This window comes from Condylura cristata, unplaced genomic scaffold (assembly GCF_000260355.1).
Source record: "Condylura cristata isolate star-nosed mole 26May11 unplaced genomic scaffold, ConCri1.0 scaffold00008, whole genome shotgun sequence".
Lineage (NCBI taxonomy): Eukaryota > Metazoa > Chordata > Mammalia > Eulipotyphla > Talpidae > Condylura > Condylura cristata.
This window is the reverse complement of record NW_004567109.1, coordinates 55,558,043-55,585,383: the sequence shown is the minus strand read 5'-3', so window position 1 is coordinate 55,585,383 and position 27,341 is coordinate 55,558,043. Positions and strand designations below refer to the sequence as shown.

Below are 27,341 nucleotides of genomic sequence, written 5' to 3'. Positions count from 1 at the left end.
CTGTGAAGCTGCTGCAGCCACATCAGCATGAATTCAATTCCCTGCTGGGGAGTTGACCCACATGGTGCAACAGACCTCTCCTGTCTCGCCCGCTGCTCCCCTCAGCAGTGTACTTCCTCGATCTCCCTGTTCTGCTCCCCACTCTGTCTATGGTAAATTCTCTCACTGCCCCTGCACCTATGGCCTGTAACCCAGTTCTTGTAGCATATAAATAAGTAAATCTTTAAAAAAAAAAAAAAGAATAAAATCAAGTGGCACCCTGGTATACCAGGCATTGTGATAGATGCCTATATGTAGCATCTTGCTTAATATTTACAGCCTTTCTGATTGGTAGAGATTATGATTATTTTCTCTATTTTTTTCTTAAAGATTTATTTATTTATGCATATAGAACTGGGGTACGGGTGAGAGATGCAGGGGAGGTGTGAGAATTCACCAGATAAGAGTGGAGAGTAGAACAGGCAGATCTATGAAATACACTGCTGAGGGGAGTAGGTGGATCAGGAGACGTCTGGAGTTGTGCCATGTGGGTCACCTCTGGGCAGGGGATTGAAGCGGCTGTGGCTCACTTGAAGTGCTGAGCTTTAACCCGCTGCACCACCAGGTAGGGCCATGATTATTTTCTTAAGAAGTCGAAGTAAGGAAACCAATGAAGTTAATTACCTCGTGACATGCTCCAGAAATCACAGGAGTCTTTTATCACAACTCAGGCCAGTTCACCACCTCTCTTTTTGAGCGAGGGAGATCTGCCTGAGACCTAGCATCATTGTGGACCATCAGATAATTCAATTAATCTTTCTGAGTCTTGGAAAACTACACATAATAAATGGGATTGTGCCTAGCACCAAAGGAAGTGCAGAAAAGGGAAGAAGATGATGATGATGGAAAAAAAGAAGAAAATGGGTTTGCTTCTTACTTTTATCTTACCTCTATGACCTATCCCACCAACTTTATTGTAAGTCTGGGTTGTAACTCTCCAAAGTAACCAAGTACTGATGGAAGGAAGACATGAGAGAGAACTAAAAGCTGACCCTCCCAGTCATTGTCTGTTTGGCTCTCTTGTGCTATCAGTTGCTCACTAGGACTTCAGACTCTGATATTCTCCATCCAGAGGCAACTTCATTGCTCACCTGAGCCCTGGCCTGTCTACCTGGGTTTTCTGGACAGACATGGGCTTTGCAAGTCTAGGAAACAGGTTAAGCATATTTTAATCATTATTAAAGTGGGCTGCACCAAAATGAAAACGGCATATCTTTTTTTTTTCTTTTCTTTAAACAAAAATAAACAAATGCACGATTTTCAAGAAATTTAAGATAATAATAGAACAGGTATCATTCATCATGTGCTTACTCAGTACTTTTTATAGGTACTCTATCCAAGTTTCATAACATCTTTCATTGATTCAGATTAGACAGGAAAGAGCAGAGGCACAGAGAGGAGAATCAACTGACCTGTCACCTAACTAAGAAGGGTCTAGGCTTCTGGCTTGTCATTCCCTGACCTGCTGCCCCCAATATGGGCCCTGATGCACAGTAGATGCTCTATCTGGGCTCATTTTCTATTTTTTTTTTAATTGTGAATTAAAAGGTTTTCATTAGGCAAGTCGTATTGGGCACATAAAAAGATGGGAGGGCAAAGCACAAATGCAGAGGGGACCATCGGTAGGGGTCTCTCCTTCCTTGTCCTCTCTGCTTCTCCATCTCTGATGCCCAACCTCCAGCACTAGGAGAAGTGTTCCCTTCCACCCAGGCAGGTGCGTTGTGAGTGTGTGTGTGTGTGTGTGGGGGGGGGCTGGGGGTGGTGGCGGCTTACCGTGACTTCAGGTCCTGGCGTGGGGGCCACGGCTCCCAGTGGCTTGGGCTCCCTGCTCTGTTTCTTCAAGTATTTGTAGCTCAAGAGGTTGTACCAGCGAGTCGACCTTTCCCCAGACCGGGAGACCTCAGCCAGGCTGATCTGGGCACCTCCCTTTTGAGGATGAAAAAATAGTGTAAACAAGCGGTGATGAGGTGTTCTGGAAATCTGGATCCTGGGAAAGGTGCTGGAAGTTTCCTAGTTGTTAACCATTTCATTTCCAATAACACACCCATTCACTAACTTATTTATTTGTTCACTTGTTCATTTGTCTAGTGTTCACTGAGCACCTAGCATGTGTTCTTTTTCCTTTCTTTCTGATGCCACAGTAAGTCAACACCTGCCACCTATGTAGTTACACATGCTTTTTCTTGTGATGAGAACTTTTAGGATCAACTCTCTCAGCAACCTGCAATGTCTAATACAGCATGGTGACTGTTAACTATAGTCACCATGTTATATGTGACGCCTCTTGAAATATTTATCTTATTACTGGATTTTTTTTGACATTTGACTCTCCTTTACCCATTTCTGTCACTCACCCTGGCATCCACCAATCTGCTTTCTGATTCTTTTTTAAAAAAAACATTATTTGTATTGTGCTACCAGTGGCTGACAACACTATATGATTCAGAAGTACAGGTTCACACCTATTCAGTGTATGTTTATTTTCAGATCACATAGTGACTGTTTTCTCCATTTATTTCACGTAGAATAATGCCCTCAAGATCCATCTATGTTGTAATATACAGTTCAGTCTTAGTTATTTGTATTATTACACTTATTATAAGTGTACAGGGCAATAGTGTATTTTACATTGTTATGAGCTAGATCTCTAAAATGTTTTTATCTTGAAAATCTGAAACTTTATACCACCAACTTCCTTTCCCCTACTCTAGTTCCTAGAAACTACCTTTCTGTTTTCTGTTTCTATGCGTTTAACTACTTTAGATAGCGCATATAAACTCATAATTTTTTTTTGTGACTAGCTTATTTCACTAAGCATAACATCTTCAGCTTCTCCCATCTTGTAGGATGAAACATGAATTCCTTCATTTTTTAAGGTGGCATCATATTCCACTGTATGCACAAATTCCATTTATTTCTACATTCATCTGATGATGGACATCTGGGTTGTCCTCTTGGCTAGTTTGTGAACAATGTGGCTGTGGACATGGGTGTGCAAAGATGGTTTTGACACCTCACTTTCTACTCCTTCAGACGTCTGTCCAGCTATTAAATTATCGGATCACAGGGCAGTTTAATTCTCTGAGGAGCCACATCCTCAGCTGGCTGAGCAGTTGCAGCGATGTGCAACCCCACTCATGGCACACACATGAGGGTTCTGATTTCACTTCATTCTCGCCAGTGCTGTCATTTTCTTTCTTTTTTTTTTTGTTCTCAGCTATACTAGTGAGTATGAGGTGAGAGCTCCCTGTGTTTCTGGTTTGCATTTCTTTGATGATGATTTATGCTGAACATCTTTCCATATGCTTGAAGACCATGTGACTATCACCTTTGGAGAAGTGGCTAATCAACCCTGTTTAAAAAAATCAGGATGTATGATTTGTTTTATTGTATATTTGACATATCCTAGGTTGATTATACTGATCCCGAGGTTATGATTTGGGGACTAGGGATAAATGATGGTTTGCTTGTTCTTGGGGCTAAGACTCCCTAGAAACTCAGCTACTGAGTAAGTTACTACTTATAAGTGAAGGGGAACACACTATCACTTCTTTTCAACTAAACTGCAAAATCTAAGAAATGGGCATCAGATGTTATCAGTCAGGCTATAAAGTTCTCTCTCACCTTGTTGGTAGAAAAGTAACACAGCAGAAACTTGATGGAAGGAGCCTGGCAATATCTAGCAAAATTAGGATTGCATTTTACCCTTTGCCTCAGTGATCCTACTTGGATGTGTCTGTCCCACAGATACACCAACCCAAGTACAGAACATCCTATGAACAAGAGCTTCATTCTGGCCCCCTTCTAAATTGTAAAAGAGTTTTGAACAAGTCAAAGCCCCGGCAACAGGGGACTGGATGAATAAACCATATATACAATGGAATATTATATAGCTCAGACCAAAAAAATGAGGGTGATCTCCAGGTACAGATGACAGAGCTCCACACTTTATCGGTAAGAGCGAAAAGAGCATAGTGTTGAATGGAATATACAACATGTTATCTATTTCTTTCCAAGAAATGGAGGATAATAATACACACATTATTCGCACATGTGTACACACACATACATGCATGCACATGTATGCACATTACACAATATTTGAGCGCAAAGGTAATGAGCATGATCGCATGATTTTATGTACAAAAAGAAATATAAAGATGAACTAATCAAAGGGTTACAGGTGCAGCAAAGGATGGCAGGGGTGGAAGGAGCAAGATTTCTCTTTAGTAATCTCTGCACAGGTTTTATTTGAATCATGTAAATGGATCTCTTTAGATGAAAACGAACTGTAACTAGTTAACCTAACTAAATATAGAATTACAAAGAGAAGATTTAGTCCAAGATTTATTTATTGTTTTACTGTACATCTTTAATGAAAAGAGCCACCAAATAATTTCCATCATTTTCAGAGTTCTCCTTGCTTCAATGATTCTTTTTGAAGAGCTCTGACCAGATTTGGGGTTTAGCTTCTTCACTCCTGGCTCATAGCAAAGTCGGTGGCAGACATACCACAGGTGGCATGGAAGTGGATCAGGAGTCAAAACCCAGAGCCAAGGCTCAGGATGGCACCTGGAACAACAGAGGGTCTCCCCGCCTACTGGGATCCTGCCTGCCAGCTTGCCCTCCTACAGGATAGACCGCAGGCCTAGCATAGGGGAAGCTGTCATGTGCTGTTGGTAACTTCTAGCAGGACGTGAGGAAAACAAACGTGCTGACACTGGATGTACTCAGCACCAGCTTTCTCACCAGGAAAATGGAAAAATGCCTCCCATCTGCAGAGCTGCTGGCAGGGCTAGAATCCATGCAGGTATTCAATGCCTGACACATTTGGGACCACGAGAATAAATGTATACAGAATGTGTATACATTACTTATTAGTCATTTAATGCCTCTGCTGAGCACTTTACAGACTCTGAGCCACAGAAACATGTAAGGCATGATTGTGTCCTCAAAGAGCTCACAGGCTTCTGGCAGACAGATAAATACCTTAAGATATAACAGTTTAGAGGGTGCCGGACCACATTTGAGGGGCAAGAGAGACTGAATATGGTCATGGCTTAGAGTCAGGAAGCTGTCATCAGATTAATATTAATTCCAACAAGAGTATACCACCTGTTTGGGTGACTCATAGATGTGACTATGGTTATTCCCAGTAAATCAGGTGGGTCCTAAGGCATTTATTCATATTTTCATTCATCCAGCACCGAAATGCATAGCTTCTATGTGCCAGGCATTCTTCTGGGTGCTGGGAGTACAGCAGGATTTAAGGCAGATAAAAATCTCCACCTTTGTGAGCTTTGAGTCTCAGGGAATCAGATAAACAAATCAATACATAAACCCTATATTGTGTTTTATTGAGTCTATAATATGATCAAACTTATGGGCTAGAAGAAGATATTTGCATATTATATGTCTATGAGGGGTTAATTAGAAATATATATATATAGTATAGTACTCATTCAACTCAACAAGAAAAAGGCAAACAATCCATTAAAAAATTTGGGTAAAAGACCTAAATAGACAATGCTCCAAAGAAGACATACGGATGATCCACAGGCACATGAAAAAATGCTCAATGTCACTTATCCTCAGAGACATGCAATTCAAAACCACAATGAGAGATCACCTCATTCCTGTGAGAATGCTTTACATCAAAAGGACAGGAAACAAGAAACAAAACAGTGATAGGACATAGAGAAAAAGGAACTTTCAACCTACTGTTGATGGAAATGTAAGTAGGTGCAGCCTCAAAGGAAAATGGTATGAAGATTCTTTAATAAACTAAAAACAGAAATGCCATGTGATCCAGCAATACCACTTTTAGATATTTTACCAAAGACCAAGAATACTAATATAAAGGATTTCTGTGCTCCTATGTTCACATTACTTACAATAATCAAGATATGGGGCCTCCCTAAATGCCCGCTGACAGACAACTGGATAGAGAAATTGCAGTGTCTTTGTCTGGTGGAATATTATTCAGCTATTAAAAATGATAAAACTGTGCCTCTTGGAACAAAATGGATGGATCTCAAGGTAGTTATGCTAAGTGAAATAACTCAGAATATGAAATGGTTTCATTCAGTTAAAGAAAAACCAAAGAAAACAAACTGGCAAAACACCAGAAAATAACCCCGAGACTCTGAAAATACACTGGCTTCCAGAGAGGGTGGGAAGGGAAAGTGTCAGGGTACCGGCAGTGGAGCCTTGGTGTGTGCATATGCACCTATGGAGAAGTGATACCGTACTCCTTAAATTGTATCATTACATACAAAAATAATGAACAACCATATAAAACAGAGACATTTTGTGGGGGTGGAGTGGGGAATGGGATCAAGGCGGGGGGGAGGGAGGGAAGTGCACGGGATTTTGGTGATGGTACACGGGTGACATGGTGATGGGAAACCCGAGGGGATTACAATTGAGATGGAAAAAAAAATGTACAAAATGATGTAAAAATAAACTGTTATTTAAAAAAAAATTGTATCATTACATAAAACAATTCACAAATCAATACAATTGGAAGGAAAAGATGCCATCAATTATAAAGTCTATTATTAGTTTATGCAACACCAAGAAAAAGTTGCCAAGGAAACTATGATCTGCCATCCATTATAAACTGCATTTTGACCTGAGAGATGATAAATGTGAAAACAATATGAACCCTAAGATCTGCGGCACAGTGAAATGTTCGGTGACAGAAAAGTGCTGCTGAGAAAAGTAATACAAGGTACAGGAGAGGAAGGGGCCAGGGGATGGGAGATAAGTGCGACTTTGAATAGAGTAAGAAGGACCTCATCGGGGTGCTATTGGGTGAAGCCAGTTGGTGAGGGGGCAGCCCTTGTGCATGAAGGCCTGGGAGGAGAGAAGGCCCATCAGTGGATAGCAAGTGCAAAGCCAAAGGGCCAGCAAGTGCAAAGCCTGGAGTAGGGGAATGTGTTGGTGTATTTGAGGGGGTGCAAGAGGGCTGGAGAAAATCTTAGGGGTGAAATTAAAGAGATAACAGGAGCAGATGCCAGAGGACCTTGGAGGCCAGACAAAGGGCCCAGAAGCTGACTTTTTTTTTTTTAAAGATTTGTTTATTTATGCATACAGAACTGATGTACAGGCCAGAGGTGCAGGGGTGGTGAGAGGATTCACCAGAGACAAGTGGGGAGCAGAACAGGCAGATTGAAGAAGTACAGTGCTGAGGGGAGCAGGGGGCGGGTCAGGAGAGGTCACCTCCGGGGTTGGGGATCGAACTTGCACTTGAGTGGCTGTGGCCAGCTTGCAGTAATTCATTCTAACTCGTTGTGCCACCAGGGAGTTGACTCTTAATGGAGACACAAGTCCTCAAAAGCTTTCAAGCAGAGGAGTGGCAAGCATTTATTTGCAATTTAATAGGCTCACTGAGGCTGCTCTGCTCAAAAGAGAAAGGAGGTGAGCATAGAACGGGGAGAACCAGTGATAAGCCATAATAATCCAGGTGAGAGATGACACTGGTTGGTGCCAGGAGAGCCATGAGAAGCAGTGGGAATGTGGGACCTTTTGCAGGTGGAGCTGCCAGAAGTTTCTAAAGCACTGGATGTGGGTACGAGAAGGCGACAAGTCAAGGGTGACTATGGTCTCCTCGCCTGGGCAGTGAGAGTGGGCTGCTACCCGCTCAGACCGTGAAGATGCAGGAGGAAAGATCAGGGTGTGCTTGTGGACAAGTTCATCTGAAATTCTACTGCACGTGCAAAAGAAGACAGGGACTAAGCCATGGACAGACAATGTAAAGACAGACAGGAAGGACCAGGCTGCAGTCAATCAAGGGGAGGTGTCTGCAGCTGGGAGACAGGATAAGGTCACCAATGGAGCCAAGGCAAAAAGAAAAGGCAAGAGGGGGTTGAGCCCTGGGGTCTTCCAGACAGAGGCCAGGGACTTGGAGGAGAAGCAGCAAGGAGACCAAGAGAAGGGCTAGTGAGGTAAGAAGGATGCTGAGGAGGGTGAGGCATCCAGGAACCCAAGTCATGACAGAGGATGCTGAGGAGAAGGAGTGAGCATCTGAGCCAAATGCAGCTGACAGGCTGAGAGGATGACGATGGAGAACTGGCCACCAGGTCAGCACAGCAGACCACTGAGACTACAATGAACACCTTCATGGCAAATGGGCGAGATAAAAGCCGGTATGGGCTGGATCACAGAGAACAGGAACACCTCTTTCATGTTTTGCTGTAAAGAACAGCAAATAAACAATGTAGTAGCTGGAGGTAGAAGTGCCCTCCTCCTCCACCAAAAAAGCTTAGTTTTTATTTTTTCAAAGCCTGGAAGAAAAAATGGCATATTGGTACACTGACAGGCCAGATCCAGGGATGGAAGGAAAACTGAAGAGAGAGGAGAGTGTTGTGATGTACTGGTGAGGATGGCCTGTGGGGAGGTGTGGGGAAGGGCCACCATCAGAACCAGGAGATGCTGCAGAGCCTACAAGAAGAACTAGATGTGGAATGGGGCTGGGGGTCCAATCTCTGGTCCCCATTCTCTCACTGAGGTGAGGCCAAAGCTCGGGGAAGAGCCACTGGAGGTTTGAGAAGGAACCACTAAGCCATCACTGGGATGAGCAGCAGAGGAACTGGTCTAGGGTGCTGCAGTATCAGATCTGGGCAGCTCTGTGACCATGATTTACAACTGAGACCCTGTTGCATGCTTTTCTCAGTTTACTTGGACAGAGCTGGGGGTGTGCCAGGTGAGAAGTGGACAAGGTAGCTGTGGGAGGGTTAGCCATAGGACAGGAGGGACTTGAAGTGAGCTGCTTAATGGAACCCACGCTGAGTGGCAGGAGCTTAGAAGCCGGGAGTGGGTACTAGGGCCTCACTGGAAAGCCTGTGACCTACTGTGGCACACAAAAGCATTTGGTGGAATTCCTGCCAGTGGTATTTGGAAGAGCAGCCATCTATCCCTCCAAGCCTGGCCCAGGTCTGGGGACAGCAACCAGGAGCATGCAATGGCCACATATAAACAAGCTGGAATCTGTTCAGATATAGGCATCTGCTTCCTCCCTGGATGGCCTAGGAAAGTTATTTAGCCTCTCTAGCCCTGGATCTGTCAAATGCGGGTTTATCCTAACACTTCTTCTTAGGCTGCTGTTAGGACTGAGTGAGATACTGCATGCAGTGTTCTCAGCCCCATATCAGACACACAGACAGTCTGGGCAAGGTCCTCTTGTTGCCTCTGATTACATGGCTCAAAACAGCGCTGTGGGGAGGGTCCGGCATGTGGGAGCAGACAGCCCTTGCTCCCCATCTCTCATTCCCTCGCCTCCTCTAGTCACCCAAACATGACAGTCTGACACTGCACATCCCCACAGGAAACGGGAAAGGAGGTTACCCATTGGTCACGGTGGAGACAAGCCACAGGGGATGAGCGCTTTGGCTGCTTCCATGGCAACCAGTGAGGACCAGGCTTCAATTAGGAAGGAGGAATAAAAGGCATCCAATTAGGAGAAAAAAATAGGATTGGGTCTTTTCTAGCTCAGGAATGCCAAGGGCTGAGGTGTAGCCTTGCCGCAGGAGCCGGGTATGGAAAAGCATTCTTCTGTGAGGTTCAGAGTGCCCTGCGTTGGACCAGCCCTCACATCACCATTCCTGCTGGCAGGCTCCAGGGAGTGCTGGCACAGAGGAAATGCCAAGGCTTGGGCAGACAGGCTCACCTGGCTGCCGGGACTGCTCCTGCCACTTCCAGACAATGTGACCTGGGGAAGCTCTTTCACTTCCTGGTGACTCAGTTTCATCACTGGCCTAATACTACCTAGCTTATCAGGCTGTGTGGAGAAGCAATAGCAGCAATGAAGGTCAGGCGCTCAGCTCAGTGCTCACCACACAAACTGCAAGGGACACTGTTACATTCTTGTCAGTAATTATAACCCCACCGCAAATGACAGTGAGGCTGTTCTGTGCTCTGGCTGCGAAGGAAAGAGATGACAACTGAGATCCAGTGAGAACCACGTGTGTACACACACTCGGATGATTTTCAGCTATCTACCCAATGTGTGGTCCAGGACCAGTAGCGTCACTGCTACCTGAAGCAGTGTAAGAAATGCAGAACTGGGCCCTCCCTAGTGGTACAGCAGGTTAAGCACAGCACTAAGAAGCTAAAGCCACTTCAGCATGAGTTCGATCCCCACCTGCCCCGGAGGTGACCACATGGCGTGGCAGACCTCTCCTGACCCGCCCGCTGCTCCCCTCAGCAGTGTACTTGTCAGTTGGTCTGTTCTGCTCCCAACTCTGTCTCTGGTGAATCCTTTCACTGCCCCTGCACCTCTGGCCTGTACCCCAGTTCTGTATGCATAAATAAATAAATAAATCTTAAAAAAGAAAAGAAAAGAAGTGCAGAGCTGCTAAACCAGGGCCTGCATTTTCACCATAGCCCAGGTAATTTGGATGTGCTACAGTCTGCAAAGCATGCTACAGCACCTTCTGTAATCCTCAGCACCTTCTGTAATCCTCAGCAAACCACCTGTGCCCAAGGCAGTGTGAGCCGGGTTTCACAGATAAGGAAACACACTTGGATTTAGAGTCCTAGGAGTCTCAGAGAACACCTGGGGCTGCTGGCTCAGTGAGGCCCAGGGATGGCAGAGGCTGGTTCCCTGGCTCTAAGTGGAGAGCAGAGACCTGAGGCTTTCTCAGGATACACATGTCTCCAGGGTCACTTCATCTCCTGCCAAAGTACAGAGGAGAGGGGGAGTTCTGCTCTTGGGAGGGGAATAATGGCCCCATCCAGCAAGGAGCTACTGTGTGTCAGACATGTGACAGATACCTTGCATGAACAGTTTCTCTTAATGCTTACAGTTGACTCTTAGGCTCTAAGGGGGCATTTTCAATAGCATCTTGTGGATGAGAAAACTGAGGCTCAGAGAGGTCAAGTAACTTGCCTACGGTCGGTCACAAGCTATTCAGGGAATGATATAGGTGGGATGTGAGCTCCTGTCTCTTTGTTCTCATTTTTCTCTGCTTCTTACCCACATTCTACCACTGTGGTAAAGTTGAGGCTATAGCTTATATTCTAAGCTCTGGCAATTTACAACATGCTGTCAATTTTATAGTTCTCCCTTCATTCCCATTTCCCGGTAACTCTGAGATTGCTATTCACAGTGGAAGAGTCCCTGCCTGGGACCCAAGAGTAGCCTGATGGAGACTGTAGCCTGTGTTTTATCCCTGAAGTACAAGGTGAACCAATGTCCACAGGCCAGGTGGCTGGACAGACAGACAGACAGATTCTCACCAGGCACTCCTCCAGGTGGCTCCGGTCGGTGGTACAGACATCGACTCTTAAGGTCTTCTGGTGAAGGGCGGGATAGGACATGGACACCCAGAACACCTCGTTGAACACGAGGGTGTCTGAGGCGTGCAGGGGCCGGGTGCGGAACAGGCAGGTGGTGCTCTCGGAGCAGGGAAGGATAGCCACACGGATGTTCCTAGAGGGTGACAGAAATGCAGGGAGCCCAGTCAGCCTGCAGTGGTGCTGATGTGCTGTGCCAACCAGCTGTGCACATCCCCAAGCCAACAATAGAGAACAGCTGGTACTTTTATGGAGGTATTTGCAAGGGACCTAGAACATTCTCCTAAGGACACAACACACTGCCCTCCCTTCTCCTGATGACACAGCTAAGCAACCTCTATCATCAGACATATTCCAGATGGAGGGGAAGTGCCCTGAAAAATCAGAATTTCCATACTAGCTCATGTTATGACCCTCCCTTTTTCAGTATAATCAAAATATTCCAAGCAACCATCAGTTTTCTACTGGACTGCCTCAGCCTCATAAGGTGCTGCCTGGCTCAGGTGAGCAAGTGCTGCCTCAGGATGGAAAGCCCTCTTGGAATAAAAAATATTACAACTGGCTGATTAATAAAAACAATTATAACAAAATTAATATTGTAAAACAAGGCAGTACTAGAATAATCAGAATTCTTTTACTGCCCAGAAGAGAACCCACATCCCATCTCTCTACTATCTCACATAATCCTTCTAAAGAACTGCTTAAGTTTTCTGTTGTCTAAACTTCAAATAAGGAAGTTATTTCACCTAAATCCTCTATTCAGCTTTTGAGGAACTTTCCTGTATCTCTTTGTTATTGACTTACAAGAGAGTCACTCCACCCTAGCTCACAACCTTACTCTATCCTTCATATCTCCACCCTAATCCTTGACTTGACTTTACCCGCTAAGATGTCTTAGTAATGAAGGTCATAGAATAGCATTTTGGATTGAAAGGAATTTTTATTTAACCATCTCTAAAAAATGTTAGCTTTAAATTTTATGGACTTATCTTAATTTTAATAGATCAATAATGTTATAATCTTAACTGAAAGTCTATAGGACCCCAAACTGCTTTCAGAGAAAAGATTGTCATCTCAGCCCATTTATATGTTAATTACTTGCCTAAAGTGTATAAAATAAACTTCTGCTGAAGGCAGAACGGGAAGACTTGCACCCAAATCTGACTCCCGTGTCTTCCTCATGCCCACTCCCCTTTTTTCTCTTTTAGGAATCTCCCCTCTCTGACGCCACTCCCACCTTGAAACCCTGCCTGTTCTGCCCCCCAAAAATCCGTGATCGGGGAACAAAGATTCCCCGACATCCTGAGTCCTCCAGATCCTTAGAATTTCAGAGCATGTGGAGCCTGGGACCAAGAGTGTGCAAATGAATATGCCCAGCAGGATCTGCAAGGCTGCTTGTTAATGCTGAGAACTCCTCTAACAATTGCTAGCAGGAAGGCAAAACACTACAATCTCAGCAGAGGGGAGTGTGACGGTCCCCAAACTTCAGACATGCTCACCCCTTTATCCAGGAAACTTAGGTGAGGCACTCCCTACCCACCACACAGGCACCAAGGAGCTATGGGACAGTTCATCCTGGTGCTGTTTGTCACTCCCATCAAGGGTCCAGTCCTGCCTTCCTCCTGCATGCCTGCTGTCCTGCCTGCCTTCTTCTCTCCCACAGCATCGCATCCTCAGACACTGGCTGGGTGCAGACCACAGAAGTGGAAGCTCCTTGGCTGCCCTCCAGGCCTTGGGTCTAGTTACAGTAGACGTGCAGGAAGATGATCACAACGTCACAAAGATTTGGTCTGCACTGGGAAAAGCCAACGGCAGCTGGCTCAGGTCCCTGCTGCATTATCCACTGCTAGGGCACCACCATCACACCCCCCAATGGAAGTCCAGTGTTGGGCACAGACTCTTAGGGAGGGCAGATCTGACTATTCCTTCATGAACTACTTGAGCTTAGACTTAGACTTAGAGGGGGCTGACATCCTTCAAATTCACAGGCCAGAGGTTTGTGGCCACGCCCCAGCCCCACTGCTGGCACATGGTGTGCACTCAGGAGGGTTGCTACAGTGAGCAGGCTTGCATTGTGCTGTAGCCGCATCCATAGCTGTGTGTCACAGTCACATGAATAAAAACACCCACGGGGCACGCAGGGCAGGATGCAGCTGGAGAGTGTCCCTCAGGGATGCCCACACAGGGCAGAAGGGAAAACACACCCTGTCAGCAACATACTCACACTTTCTGGTCTTGTTGCAGCAACAGAGCCGACAGGTTACTGAGTTGGATGATTAAGATTGCAAACTGCTTATTCTTCTCATCATACCTGAAATAAAGGGGAATAGGAAAGGCCTGGTTTTAACACCTTCGCTCCTCCTTCCTAATCCCAAACGTGGTTGTGGGCTGTTCTGGGGACTGTGCTGAGCTGCAGAGCACAGGTCACGTCCTTTGCTGATGCCAGGCAGGGAGCTAGGAGCTTGCAGGCTCAATTTTCAGAGAAGCCAGGCATGTGTGTGAAATTTCCTGTTGTTTCACATGTTGGCAATTCATTCCTACTTAAATAACAGCAAGGCCATCGGCATTAATAGAAAACAACTAGTGAAAAGAGCCGGGCAGCAGTCCCAGGGGTCAACCTTGGGTTAGATGGTGGAAAACTGGGTGGGACAGTAAGGCAAAGGCCATGATAAGGATGAGTGGAGAGAGGTTCCTCTCCCCAAGCCACAGATCAGCTCAGTGAATGGAAGCATTAGAAGGTCTCCCAAGTCTCATTTTTCTCTTGTAAAGAGAGGCAGTTGGGAGGTAGTCCAAGTTGATCCCCACTTAGGGGCTCACAACGGACAGCAGGTCCTAACAGTTCGGCCTCCTGCCTGGGTAGCTGTGATGGTAAGTGCAGGTGAGACACAGCCAGAGAGGGACCTACAAGCTTCCCCTGCCCTCCCCGCCCCGTCACTCACTTTAGGGCAATCTGAACCCGAGTAGCATCCACTGCTTCTGAGTCGTCGCTGTCAAAAGCAGCAGGTTCGGAAGCACCCAGTCTGGAAGGCAACAGGGAAGGGAAAGACATCAGACTTCCCTACGACCTTCTGGGGTCAAAGTCGGGTTTAAGATGTAGGTTCTCTCTGGGAGGGTGTGGGTGTATCCTCAGGCGGGCGCTGGATCTGCTGGACCTCGCCTTGGGGGCTGCCCTTCCACAATTGCTCCTGGTCTCTCTTAGAAGGGGGTGTCTTTCCTCCAGAATGAACCCACCAACCATCCACCTCTTCCTGACAGTCATCAGAATAATCCCCTCTCAAGTCTGAAAGGAGCCAGGAAGCAGCAACTGCCACAGGTCTGCCAGGGGGAATGTGGGGTCGCCTGGCCATGGCCTCTGTGGACCTCTTTCCTACACATTCGTGGGCCCCTTTGGTATTCAGGACTCTGGGACTCACCTCTGCACGGAAGCCTCATACACACCGCTGTCCCCAGCTACAGATTCATCCGACACAGCAGCTGAGACACAGGCGACTTTCAGGCTGCACCCCTTGGTTGCATTCACAGCTGGAGGAAGATGGGGGGGGTGGTAAGGTGGGGTTCAGAAACCAGGAAATGTCTTGGCTACGCACACTTTGACTCACTCTATCCTAATACAGCTCTGCCAACTTCAACCACTCTGAGTGCTATTTAAAGACCCTGCCTTGTTTTGGGGTGAAGGAAAGAGCGGCACATGATTTTGGTGTTTAACATCAGACTCAGGTATCAAACTGCTTGAGTTCACAGCTCAGCTCTACCACTTACTGCTTCACTGGCAGGACATTGAACATGGGTCCTTAAGCCCTAGATTCTTCATCTGCAAGAGGGGATAATAATACCTCCTTTGTAGAGCTAGAGCAAGGGAAAATCCATGACTGCTCTCCTCACTGTGTCTGCTGTTCCTGTCACCATGTTATGGGTCCCTGCACCCCTGGGACATCAACACAAGCCCCTGGACACTCTGCTGGACAAGGGGGGGGGAAGGAGTGGATTTAGATTCTGGCTGTCAATGGGCCCATCAGATTACTCCCACCCCACTCCCAACTCAGCTCCTCTTCTTCCCTGCCCTTCATGGGGGCCTTGAAAGTCTGGCTGGGGCTCAGATGGATGCTCATTCTTTTCTTCCCCAGGGAATGAGTGCCAACAGAGTGCCAGACTCATCACTGTTCAGAGCCACTGAACTACTAAGATAGTTCCTCCTGTCTGAGCGGAGGGAGGCCCAATTCAGGTCCTTCAGTCCCTGACTGGCACTGCCGAATGCCTGGCCTGGGGCCAGCTGGAAAAAGCGGTTGTGAGCGTTAGCCTGGGAGACAAGTGCTGTTGACAAGGAAGTCAAGCAGCCACCTGGGTGCAGTCTTCCCAGCCCGTGTCCCACAGCTGCGGCCCAGTTAGGGAGACCTCCCTGCCGGGCGCTGCCACCCTCCACTAACCACTTAAGGAGATTAATTTGTCTGCTGGCTGAACGACGGCACTAATCACATAACCTGCTTAGTGTCTGGGTTGCCTGGCCCTGCTCTTGTGGGGAAGCCTTCGGGAGGTGGGAGGAGGAAAGTGCTGCCCTGGGACAGGTGGTCTCTGACCCACAAGGCGCAGGGATGCTGTCAGCGAAGGAAAGCTGGGTGGTCCTCAGACAGGGTGCCCGGGGACCACTTCCTGAGGCTCATTAGAGGTTCCACCTGCACCCCATCCTCTCCAGGGAGCTGTTTACTGAATTCTTTCACCTGCTGTCATCATAGGAAGTGACTTTTTATTTTTGTTTGCTCTCTCTGGAAGACACCCTTCCTGATGAGGGAGCCCCAGGGATTGCTAGCCTTCTCTTCTAAGGAAATGTATGGCATATACCCAGCAGAACTTGAATTTTCCAGAAAATCTCTTCTTCCCACCTTGTTTCAATTGGCCCTTGCACATGAACAGGAAATTCTAGGCAGCCCTCTCCCCCAGCTCATCCCTAGCCTTAAGGCTGAGATGGGCCCTGTTACCTCTGGCCCATCTTTGGGGAGCAAGATGGGAGCCTCCTACAGACAAGATAGGCACCTGTCTGAGCATGGGTTTGGGCTGGTGGCCCAGGTACTAATTCTGACACTACCATGCCCCAGCAGTGGGACTGACTTTGAACGTGTTATTGAACCTGGTTATGCTTTACTTTTTCTGTCTATAAGATGAAGATGAAAAGAGAACTCACTCCCCCCTCCGCCCCCACCAACATCTTGCCCAACACATAGACACAGAGTTGACCTGTGGCTTAACTGAGTAAGTGAGCACAACAGTGGCTGCATTTGGTACACTTGCACTGGATAAATCACAGCCAGGAAGACTCTGCTCAGCCCTGACATTTGAACAAAGGGCCAGAGTGAATCAAAGGAGATGGGTCCTGCCAGCACCAGGAGTTAACACACTGAGTGACTTTGTGTCTTAAAAGGAACTTTAGGATAAAGAGGTTGGGCTTCGGAAGCAGAAAGACCCAGATTCCAACCTATACTTCTCTTTTGCTGGCTGGGGAACCCATGGCAAGTGACATCATCTCTCTAAACCTCAGTTTCTTCATCTGTGAAATAGGCATAGTAGAAGTAACTTATTGCACCATATCTAACATGTCACCCCAATGTATAATGCACCCTAATAAATGTTAACTATTGTGATTTATGATGTGGTGGTTGTTAAAAATAAATTTCTCTCCTTGGGTTTTGGCACTAAAAACAGTAACAAAAGACTTTTTTCTCTTAGTAAAACTTAGCATCATCTTCTATCTTGAAAATTCCAACCTGATTCTCAATCCACACCAGATATTCTCTGAGTACATGTTCTCTGAGTCAAGGGAGTCAGATTACACCATCCCTTGGCTTCAGAGAGGTATAAGGTTTGGGTTGCAATTAGGATAAAACTCCTTCCATGCTGTACCAAGTAGTCCATGGGCCAGACTCTGGCTTTTCCAGCCTTACTAGTGACACCTGACCTCCAGCCTCAGAGATTTTCTCTGGCTTTTCCCTCAAGTTCCACTAAGTGTGGGCACCCTTTATAACCCAGCCTGAACTGGCAGCCCCACCCCCACCCAAGGCGCTACTGCATCCCTGTTAAATTCTCTTCTCAGGGCTTTTATTGCCTCCACTTGCACATGAGCTTCATGCCAATAGGGACCTCCTGACTATGCCTGTAACTAACCCGTGCCAGCACATGGCACATCTGTTGAACGAAACATGAATGAATCTATGCAACCCCATTAGCACAGGACCTGATATTTAGTCTTAGTAAGCACCTAATAAATACCTTGAATGAATGAATCTGCCACAGGAAATCTCTTAGACCAGGCCCTGGGAACATAGTGAGTGCATGATAAGTGGCTAATGAATGGGTATACTGGTACGCTAGCGAAGACCTGGCAAGTAGAAAGCAATCAGCAAACGCCGACACAATGGCCATAATTATCACGAGGCAGGAGCCCAGGCCTGAACAGTCCCCGTCCCCCACGTGCTGTTGTCTACCTTGGCCCAGCGGCTTGTCCTCTGCTCCTGGTTCCTCCAGTCGGTAGCTTTCCTGGGCGTCGCTATCAAGGCTCATTTCGCAAAGAGTGGCACTCAGCTCAGGGTCTTCAAACTCCAGAGGGCTCAGGAATGTGTCTCCGGTCAGGACAGAGTCAGTGAGGAGAGGGGAGCAGGGTGGAGATGGGGAGGACAGGGAGGAGCGGGGGGACAGGGAAGTCATGGATTTCGGGGTGCCAGACAGAGAGCGCAGGGCCTGTAGGCGGCTGCTCCCCTCTGCCTTCTGCGTCTTGGCCACCTCGTCCTCGTGGATGGTAGTGATGCAGCCTGAGGGCCGGAAGCCCGTGGCCCCCTCCAGGAGCAGAAACTCCACCTTGCTCTGCAGCTCCGAGTCCAGCGCCTCAAAGGGGTCATAGTAGAGGTCTGTGAAGCTGGCCGAGTTGGAGGAGTCTATGCTGGAGGCGGCCAGAGAGCCCCGGCTGGATGTGAGGGACCCGGGGCTGCTACCCGAGGACAGGGACTGCATGCTGCTGGAGAGGCTGGGGAAGGGAGAGAAGGAGGGGGCAGAGTGAAGCAGGCACCTGGGACTTCCTGACAGCACATGGGCTGAGAACTGCACATGGGCACTTTGAGGGACCGTCCTGGCATTCTCCTGAGTGGATCATGCATCCCATTTCACTGAAGAGGACACTCTGAGGACCTCACACAATGAGACAGTGGCAGGGCTTGGATTCCAACCCAAGTCAGCTGTCATAAAGTTGACTTTGCCCTCCACAGCTCTGTTTTTCAAACTTGCAGCATCTCCCTTGCCCTTCTGTGATGTTTTCCCATATTTGAGTCCAATCTAAAATAATATTCTTTCATGTTTTCTCTTCAAATCAACTCACTTTTTTTCTTCATGTTTTAATACATTCATTGAAAAGGAGACTTAATATCCTAAGCGTCATTTGGAAAACAGCATCACGGATTAGAAATAAAAGGCAACTGTGAAGAATGGCTGATGAAAACAAAATGCCACTAAATTCTAGCCATGTCACTGTCACTCACCCAGGTCCAAACCCAAGGTCTATTCTTTCTGTGCTAGAAAAGTGGGTTGGCAGGCTTGAAGACATATGAACACCTGGTTGGGCCTTCCTTCCCACTCTTTCCACTCCCTCCATCACCCCCATGCTGTTAGAAGACTGAGGATGGAGGGGGCTGAAGAGGTGCAGGAGCCTTCCTGTGGCCATGTGAGGACAAGGCCAAGTCTGCTAGACTAACCAGTCGCCTGGCCGCTGTGCATCTGAAGGTCCACATTTGTGCCACAGATGAAGCATGAAGGGCGAGTCTGGGTTGGCTCCCCGGGGACACCTGCACTGGCCACCCCAGGGAGCACCTATGCACTGCCCACCACTTACCTCTTCAACTGGGAGTGTAGAGCGGCCACCTGCCGGGTGGCTTCCTCTAGTTCTCTCACCAGCTGGTTCCTCTTACTATTCAACTTTAACCTGAAAGGAGAGAGAGGGCATGAAGGGAGAGCCCCAAGGAATCGAGGTTCCATCTCCCCAAAAGAGGAGTCAAAGGCATGTAATTGTGGAAATGGACATATAGATCCCCCACCATGTGCCCTCCACCCCCACATTTATATACAAAGGAACTTTCTGGAAACATTTCACAACAATGCCGATGACATGTGGCCTCCCAGATAATCCGTCTGTAATTGTCATGTCCATCATCTATTGTAGGTTGGGTATTACGATATGAACACTTGTTTTGACTTGATAACTCTGCATGGTAAGAATGACTTTTTATCACTTATATACAAGGAAATTGACGCTCTTAATTTATTTAAAGAGAGAGTATTAGTGGCAAAAGTAGGATTCTATCCCACCCTCCTTCCTTCCTTTCCTCCATCCCCATTCTCCTCCCTGTCAGTTCTTGAATCCATTCACCCACTCACACAGCAGGAATTACTAACAGCCTACCATACCAGGCCTTGTCCTTGACACTGTGGATGAAGCCATGAGAAAAACAGAACCTGCTTATGCTTCTTTGTAGCTTACATTCTACTGGGAAGGGTGTGGAGACTCATAGTAAGGAAATACTCAACTATCAAATTAACACCTGTGTAACAAGGTCCATGAATAAAAAGTACAGGATGGTAGAAAAGAACCTTAGTGAAGAGATGTAGTATAGACAGGCAGGTGCACAGAAAATAAACTCCTGTTTAAGTTACCTGGTTTGCAGTACTCTGGCAGGCCTAAGAAACAAATTCACTATCTTAGGGTGAAACAGACTGGGGAGAAAAGGGGAGGACCCAGGATCCAGTTCTGAATATATGAATGAAGCCAGAGAGCAAGAGGTGTGAGTGTGATGGATGTCATAGAAGCTGGCAGCAAAAACCTGCAACCAGATAAGCCTGACCCCAACGCCCAATTCAGGAACCATCTCCTTAGTGGCAAGACACGTGGGTTTGGAAAGGAGGGCTGAATAGCGGCCCATCTCCCTGCTGTCCCACCCTCTTGTGAAATCCCCCCTAGAGAATGGCTCAGGTCAACGGGGGAAAGAGTGACTGCCCAGACTGGCTCCCTCACAGTTCTGGAGTCAGCCTGCTCCCAGGCCCCTCAAACAAGCCCGTGTCCTCACAACCACATCCATGATATTCATGCTACTTGGTGTGTGGCCCACAGACAGGGCACAGGACTCACTCAGTGCACATTCCTGGGTCTGACTCAGAGGACCTGGGAGCAGCGACCAGGATTCTGCATCTTTATGGAATATCCTAGAAAGTTTTGGTCACACCAAGGTTCATAGGCGCTGCACTGTCTGGAGAGCCGGACCTCACCCTGCCTGCATGTGGATGGCAGGATGGGTAGCGGGCCAGCAGGTGGAGCTTGTAATGAGCAAATTCTTCCTTCTCAATAGAAAGGAAAGGATGGTGGAATTTCAAGATCTTCCCATGAAGCAAAGTCTGAAAAGGTGTGAAGTGTGGGGTCAAGGAGCAGCACCATTTCTACCTTCACTAACCCATGATATGCCCAATAAGCATGTGTGAAGCAGTGACTTTCTCCCAGTTCAAGTAGGCAAAGTTCAAAGTTCATTCAGCTGGAAGATTTGGATATCAAATTACTCAGGGGCAGATGTGTTCTGCCTCAACTGCCTTGTGCTCAACCCAGAGCACAAGGCAACCCAGTCTGCTGGCAGGGCCTGAGGAGAGGAGTTTACTTCTATGTGAAATCCTCACCATGCCATCTTCCCATTAACACACCAGGGAGCCCCACCACAGGCCCTGCAATGTGGAGCAGAGCTGGCTCCAGCACTAGGGAAATGTGATGAGGGGCAGGAGGGCCTGGGACAGGGCAATAGATGCGTGAAATTAGGAAAGACGGGGAACAGAGGAGGCTGGGCATGGTTCTTAGCCAGCTCAACCCCTGGCACTGTGCTTGCAGAGTCCACCTGGGGCTGGCAGGATGGGCAGCAGGCTGGCAGATGGAGGCTGTATGAACAAAATCCTTGACTCTCAATAGAAAGGACAAGATGGTAGAATTTCTAGAACTCTGGCTGAAGCAACGTCTGAAAAGGTGTGAGGTCACAAAGCATCTGGGGTTCACCATTTCTACCTTGATTTTGTTCTCCTCTGAGAGAAACCCACAGAGGCATTTTCTGGGAGTAAATGCAGGTCTTCACTGAAATCCCAGTAGGATGCTGAGAGAACTGAGAGCCGGGCTGCCGTGACTCTGGAGCACAAGGGTGTGACCACTGGCAGTGACAAGCAGAAGCTGAGGTAACCTCCTGGAGGTGGGGGTGGAGCAGGCCATATGGCATATGTGTGGGAGATGCCTGGCATGTGCTGGGGGGGGGGGCAGGAACACCTCAAGCATGGAAGCAGGCAGGGGATCCAGAGGGGGGCCTGGATTCCCCATGAGCTGCAGCTCAGCACCTGGGGAACCTATTAAAAATGCAAAAACCTGGACTGCATTTCAGCCTGGGAAACTGGTCTCTGGGTTGCAGCCAGAAGAAGCTTAGGCACCATGAAGCAGGACTGCAGAGCAGGTTCAGAAGTGGTGCTGAGGGGTTAGACCTTAATAGAAAGGGTACTGGGGCCCCGGGAGACATAACAGGAGGGATAAGAACTGGGACTCTGGGAGACATGGGACCCTCCCCCTCCCACCCCAGGGAGACCAAACAAGAGAGAAAAGTCAGTAACAAGAAAAAAAGCCCATGACACTATCAACTGTTAATTTACGTTAGGAGATTGACCAAGGTTGACCAATTAAGAAACTGCATGATCACCACAGCTCATTCTCTAGACCCAAAACATGAGCAGAACTATAAAATCCCTGAAGTTGACTGGGTGGTGGCCAGTGGCAACCCCTCCTGTGTGCACAGGAGCTTCCTATTGGTCCTTGCATAAGTCTCAGTCCTGCTCGCTTCTGGTAAGAGAGCCTGTCCCCTTAACCCTATGCCTATAAATATACTTCCTTAGGCTTGCTTTCTGCTGTTTGTGTGTGGCATTTTAATCCTGTATTACAGTGGCTGGGGTTCCCGGTTCAGCATATCCTATCATGTCACAGTGAGGAGGGTCCCCAGGGCGTGGGGAGGGCAGCAGGGAATAGAAAGGGAAGAGGGTAGTCCGGCTGTCTGTGTGCCCATCAGTTGTGACTGGGTTTGGGTTTGGCAGGCCTTTCTGGAGGTGTCCAGTCCTTCCTCAAGGAGAGGCTGTTGTGTGACGGTGAGAAGTATAATAATCCTATTTTGAGAGAGACAGGAAAGAGAGGCGTGGGGAGCATGAGAGTCAAAAGACCTGGAACCCAAGGCACGGGGCACTCAGCTGGAGGCACTGACACTGCTGCTGGGCTTCCTCTCAGAGCCTCCTCGCATCAGCACCCGTCTGCCTGGTCCTGCCACTGAACCTCACGTCTCTTCCTGTCCTTGGCCCCCAGCACCTCCTGGGTCCTCAGAGCTGCCTGCTCAGAAGCCGCTGAGGATGGGGATTCTGGCTTCCCTGGGCTGGGCGTGTGAACTTGCTGTCTGGGGAAGCAATGAGACTTTTAAAAGATGGGGTAGAGGCAGTAATAAAAATTAACCCTAGCTTGACTGGGAGATTTAAATGAGATATGATACAGGTTTCGGGGTCTGGCAAATAAGAGTAGCTTTTGCATGGAGTCTACCACAGGGGTGTCTAGAAGAACATCCCACCCCAGTTTCCAGAAACCATAAGTATAGCAGAGAAGCGCCTCAATTCACAATCTGGCCTGGCCACCTGTCTTTTGACTAGGTAGATATGGAGGAAATTACCCATCTTCCCATATTGGATATTTTGGTTAATGGCCTGGTTCTTAACTAGGTAGATATGGAGAAAATTACCCATTTTCCCATATTGAATATTTTGGTTAATGGCCTGGTTCAAGGTCAGCAGGGACAAGAGTCTCTCCTGACTGCACAGAGTAAAAGCAGTCACGAATCTGTTCTCTTCAGCTGGCTTTAAGCTTGACCAAGTTATGGACTTAGGGCAGCTATTGGGCTGGGAACAAGTGAGAGACGGAGGCCAGCCAGGAGAGGCACACAGAGGTCTGGGAAGCTACTGGGGCCAGCTGCCAAATTTTCCTTTAAACGGGCACTAACCACAATAGGGCACAAACATACAAGCCTGGTCCCAAAGGTGCACAGCCCAAGGGAGGGTGAGACAGTCTTGGTGAGGCCTTAAAGAAGAGACCTGGCAGGTCGTCCAGGGGATACAAAGCTCCTATGTGGCAGTTCTTTCCCTTTTCTCCTTCCACCTGCTTGATAACTAATAGCTAATTAGTTATCCCTGCACGGGGAGGATGGAAGAGAGGAAAGTGACACTCCGTGGGAGAGGTCTGCTGAAGGGCTTGGCGGGGAGATTCCCCACTATCCACCAGTCAATGGACTCGGCGATGTGCTCACAAGAGCCAGGCAGAGGCTGTTCAACTTCATCCATTTGGTATTCTGCCCTATGTGAATGGTATGCACTCGGTCGCCTGGGTTGTATTGCTGCTGGGTATCCTAGAGCTCAGAAGGTTCCAGAAGGCATTTTATGACCCCATCATAGGGTGACACAGGAAGACCACATCCAGGCACCTAAATTCCCATCTGTTTCCACTGGAATGCAGTCAAGTTTACCTGTTTTGCAAACTGGGCTTTGGCTTCTGCTTTCATGAAGGGAGGAATACACTTGCTTGCTTCAGCCCCCAGACGTGCATACACCACACACAAATCACTATCACTATTTCTAAGCTCCATATGGGTAGGTATTGCTCAATAAAGTATGTTGTCAAAATAATGTGGAAATAACTCATGTTAAGGGTATGGGGGGAGGGAATATGCCTTAATAATTGCTGGCTCTTCCAAACTGCATTGCACACAGAATATGCACAGTTGATGGACTGAATGACTGGATCGATGACTGGCTGGTGGACTAAGTGAATGAATGAATGGGAAGCTGTGGTTGGAGGCCCTACTGTGAACAGAGGCCAGTACTCTGTGCAATGTGTGGACGTGGAGATTGGTGGGCCCCCTAAGAAAATAAAGGATGTTAAAAGTTCTAAACTACAGAAAATAAGTCAGTGCTTTTCAGGCTTATCAAGTGGGCAGAAGAAGCTCTGCTAGCTTTCACAGTGTTGTTGTTTTTAATGTGGATTAGTTGCCAATATTTAAAAATTAAATAGCCAAACAACTTTTTTTCTGAGACATGGAGCTCAGGCAGCTACAGCCTCAGTCCCACCGAAGGTGGGTGGCAGAGCTGCTTTTGACAAGCAGGGTCCAGGAGTTCCAGTCTGCCACTGTCCACTGCCATGCAGGCCTCTAGTTAGTATTTCACCTGCGTGGCCCAGTAAGCATCTCAGCTTGCAATGCCCATCTAAAGCGGTACTTTGCAACCTGCAAATAGCAACTCCTTAGCAGGTGTGCAGACCCATTGGGTGGGTCATGACCAGCAGGAGAATAAATGAATGTATGAGAGAAAATATTATACACCGAGAGTATGCACTGCTCGGGGAAACACTTGGGTAAAGCTGCAGACCAAATGCTCGAAACTAGACTTCAGTGGAAAAGTTTTCCTTAGTCAGAAAAGCATTCCTGAATTCTGAGCAGATGTTCTGGTTATGGGATACATTGTGTGAAGAACTGGGGAGATGGATGGTAGATCACGCCCCCCCATCTGCTACATGAGACACGCCCCCCCACCTGCTACATGAGAAAGTTCTTAGGTCTCTAAACGGAGGGGCCCCGCCACTTCGCCAGCCCTGCCCACCCACCTCTCAGTCAGCGCCTTGCTCTGGGTATCCCGGGCCGTCTGCAGGTCCTTCTCCAGGCGCTTCCGGGCCATCTCCAGCTGCTCCACCTCCCCCTGAGTCCACTTTCGGGGGCTGATGAAGCGCATCTCCTTCAGCAGCTCCTCCTTCTCGTTGATGAGGATCAGTCGGTCCCTCTCCGAATCCAGCACTCCTGGCCAGGCCTCACTATCCAGCTTGGCCAGCTGGATCTTCAGGTTGGCGATCCTGAGGGCGGAGAAGTGCACATGACTGGTGTGCCCAAAGGCATTACGGGAGCGGGGTTCCAGTCTGTTTCCAAGGATACGAAGTCCAAGGAACCATGAAATGTCAGTGCCATCTTTGGTAGTTCCTGTCTTCCTCTGGATCGGCATGGCATGTCAGGGAACACATTATTATGTACCAAGCACACGCAATGCCTACCATGTGCCAACAATGAGTGGGCTGTGAAAAAGAGAAACAAGGCAGTGACCTTGCCTTGAGGGACACAAAGCTTCGTAGCAGAGCTGGATTGGTCACCAGGCTAGAGTCTTTTAATAAAGACAACTAATGTGACCTTGGCCATGTCACTTCATTTTTTTTTTTTTGGCTGGAAATTAACAAAAGCTCCTTAAGGGGTCATGGAGCTGTGCTTGAATATTCTATGACATAACTCATAGAATTTGAAAGCACAGTATTTGGCACATAGTAAACACTCAGTAGATGTTTCTGCAGTTACTGTCATCACCTGGTTGGACGACTGATTCGGTGCCTAATGTTGAGCAAACCCCCTGGCAGAATTGTTGGAGAATGAACTACAATGTCTTTAGAACACAGAAGACAGCAAATACCATTAAGTTGTCATTGACTTTCCCAACAATCCAATACATAGTTAACTGTTAACCATGCACTGTCAGCTCAGAGGATGGCAGTGTGGGAGGAGTCAGAGCGTTAACAACTGTGGATCTGGGTTCAGAAGCCTTAATTTGCAGTCTTGGCTCTGGCCTACTTAATGGAAGGAAAGTTTTCTTAAGAAAGCATTTGCTGGGTCTCCCTGGTGGCATAAGGGGTTAAGTCTCAGCACTATAAAGTTAGCAGCAGCCAATGCAGCATGAGTTTGACCCCTGGCTAGGGAGCTGACCCACATGGTACAGCAGACCTCTTTTGTCTCACCCACTGCTCCGCTTAGCAGTGCATTTCAGTAGATCTGCCTACTCTGCTCCCCTCACTGTCTCTGGTGAACCCTCTCATACCACCTGCCCTGTACCTCTGGCGGGTACCCCAGCTATTATATGCATACACAAATCTTTAAGTTAAAAAAAAAAAAAAGCATTATGCTATCACAAGCTTCTTGCATGGTATACTGCAGGCACTTAATAAATATTTAAAGGAGTTGGGATTCCTATCCCTTAGCTTCTTTGAGACTCACTACCTTCATATATTGGGTGGAGATTAAGAAAAATTAGAGTGAGCAATGAGAACCAAATGAGAATACACCAGTGAAGCACTCTACACATTGTCTGGGGTCATATGAACACCAGGTATCATATTACCTTTGGCCCAAATTGAGATTTTCAGGGTAACCGCCAGTGCTGCTACAAGTATCTAGTAGTAGTCATGATGTGATCCTTTAGGATTTAGCCTTTGCCAAGTGCTTTCATCTATCTCATCTTTGCCTCAGCCTACCCCATGTGCCCACCAGAATAAAATCCTTGTGGCTGACCCTACTGGACAGACATCCCAAGAGATGTCCCCTAAGGCTGCAATCATAAACATGGCCAATGGTGGCCAAGAGTCCGGGTCTCTGGGCTCCCAAACTTATCTGCATACTATGCGGCCAAGCTTTAGTTTATTAAAACATTGTTGGAGACAAATACTCCAGGTTATGTAGTCAGCATTCCAGTTTTGCTCATTTCCCATGCCCATCTTTTAGCAGGGATCTTTTAAATCCCATATTCCCATATTTAGCAACCCATCAAGACTGGCTCTGGGAGATATTCGTGGCTCTGGCTGCTTTGAGGATAGAGAGTGGTATGGCGGGTCTGGCAGCAGCTCTGGTACACAGGGGACAAGGAGCGGTGATTGATGCTTTCCTGGATGTACTTTCTAGTGAAATTTCTCTGTGCCAGTGCTTCTTAAACATTGGGTCATCCAGCCTTTGGAGAACCTGATGAAAACTGCTAGACTCATTCCCCAGAAATGCCCAAGCGACAAAGCTTGGCATACAAACACCAGAATTTGCATTATGGCCACCTGGCCTCCCTCTCTCAAGTCCTGCAGCCTC

At 47.6% G+C, this 27,341-nt stretch overlaps 1 protein-coding gene across 2 annotated transcripts in view; it reads right to left on the bottom strand.

Annotated features, from left to right (window-relative positions):
- Positions 1–27,341, bottom strand: part of WWC1 (WW and C2 domain containing 1) — an 83,460-nt gene that overhangs the window by 20,819 nt on the left and 35,300 nt on the right. For both annotated transcript variants that reach the window (XM_004679193.2, XM_012722030.1), the window contains 8 exons: positions 25,064–25,306; positions 19,205–19,294; positions 17,811–18,346; positions 14,751–14,859; positions 14,277–14,357; positions 13,562–13,648; positions 11,281–11,473; positions 1,813–1,965 (listed from right to left, as the gene is read on the bottom strand). In XM_004679193.2, coding sequence (XP_004679250.1) covers positions 1,813–1,965; positions 11,281–11,473; positions 13,562–13,648; positions 14,277–14,357; positions 14,751–14,859; positions 17,811–18,346; positions 19,205–19,294; positions 25,064–25,306 — 1,492 coding nt within the window. The remainder of the gene's footprint in view (positions 1–1,812; positions 1,966–11,280; positions 11,474–13,561; positions 13,649–14,276; positions 14,358–14,750; positions 14,860–17,810; positions 18,347–19,204; positions 19,295–25,063; positions 25,307–27,341) is intronic.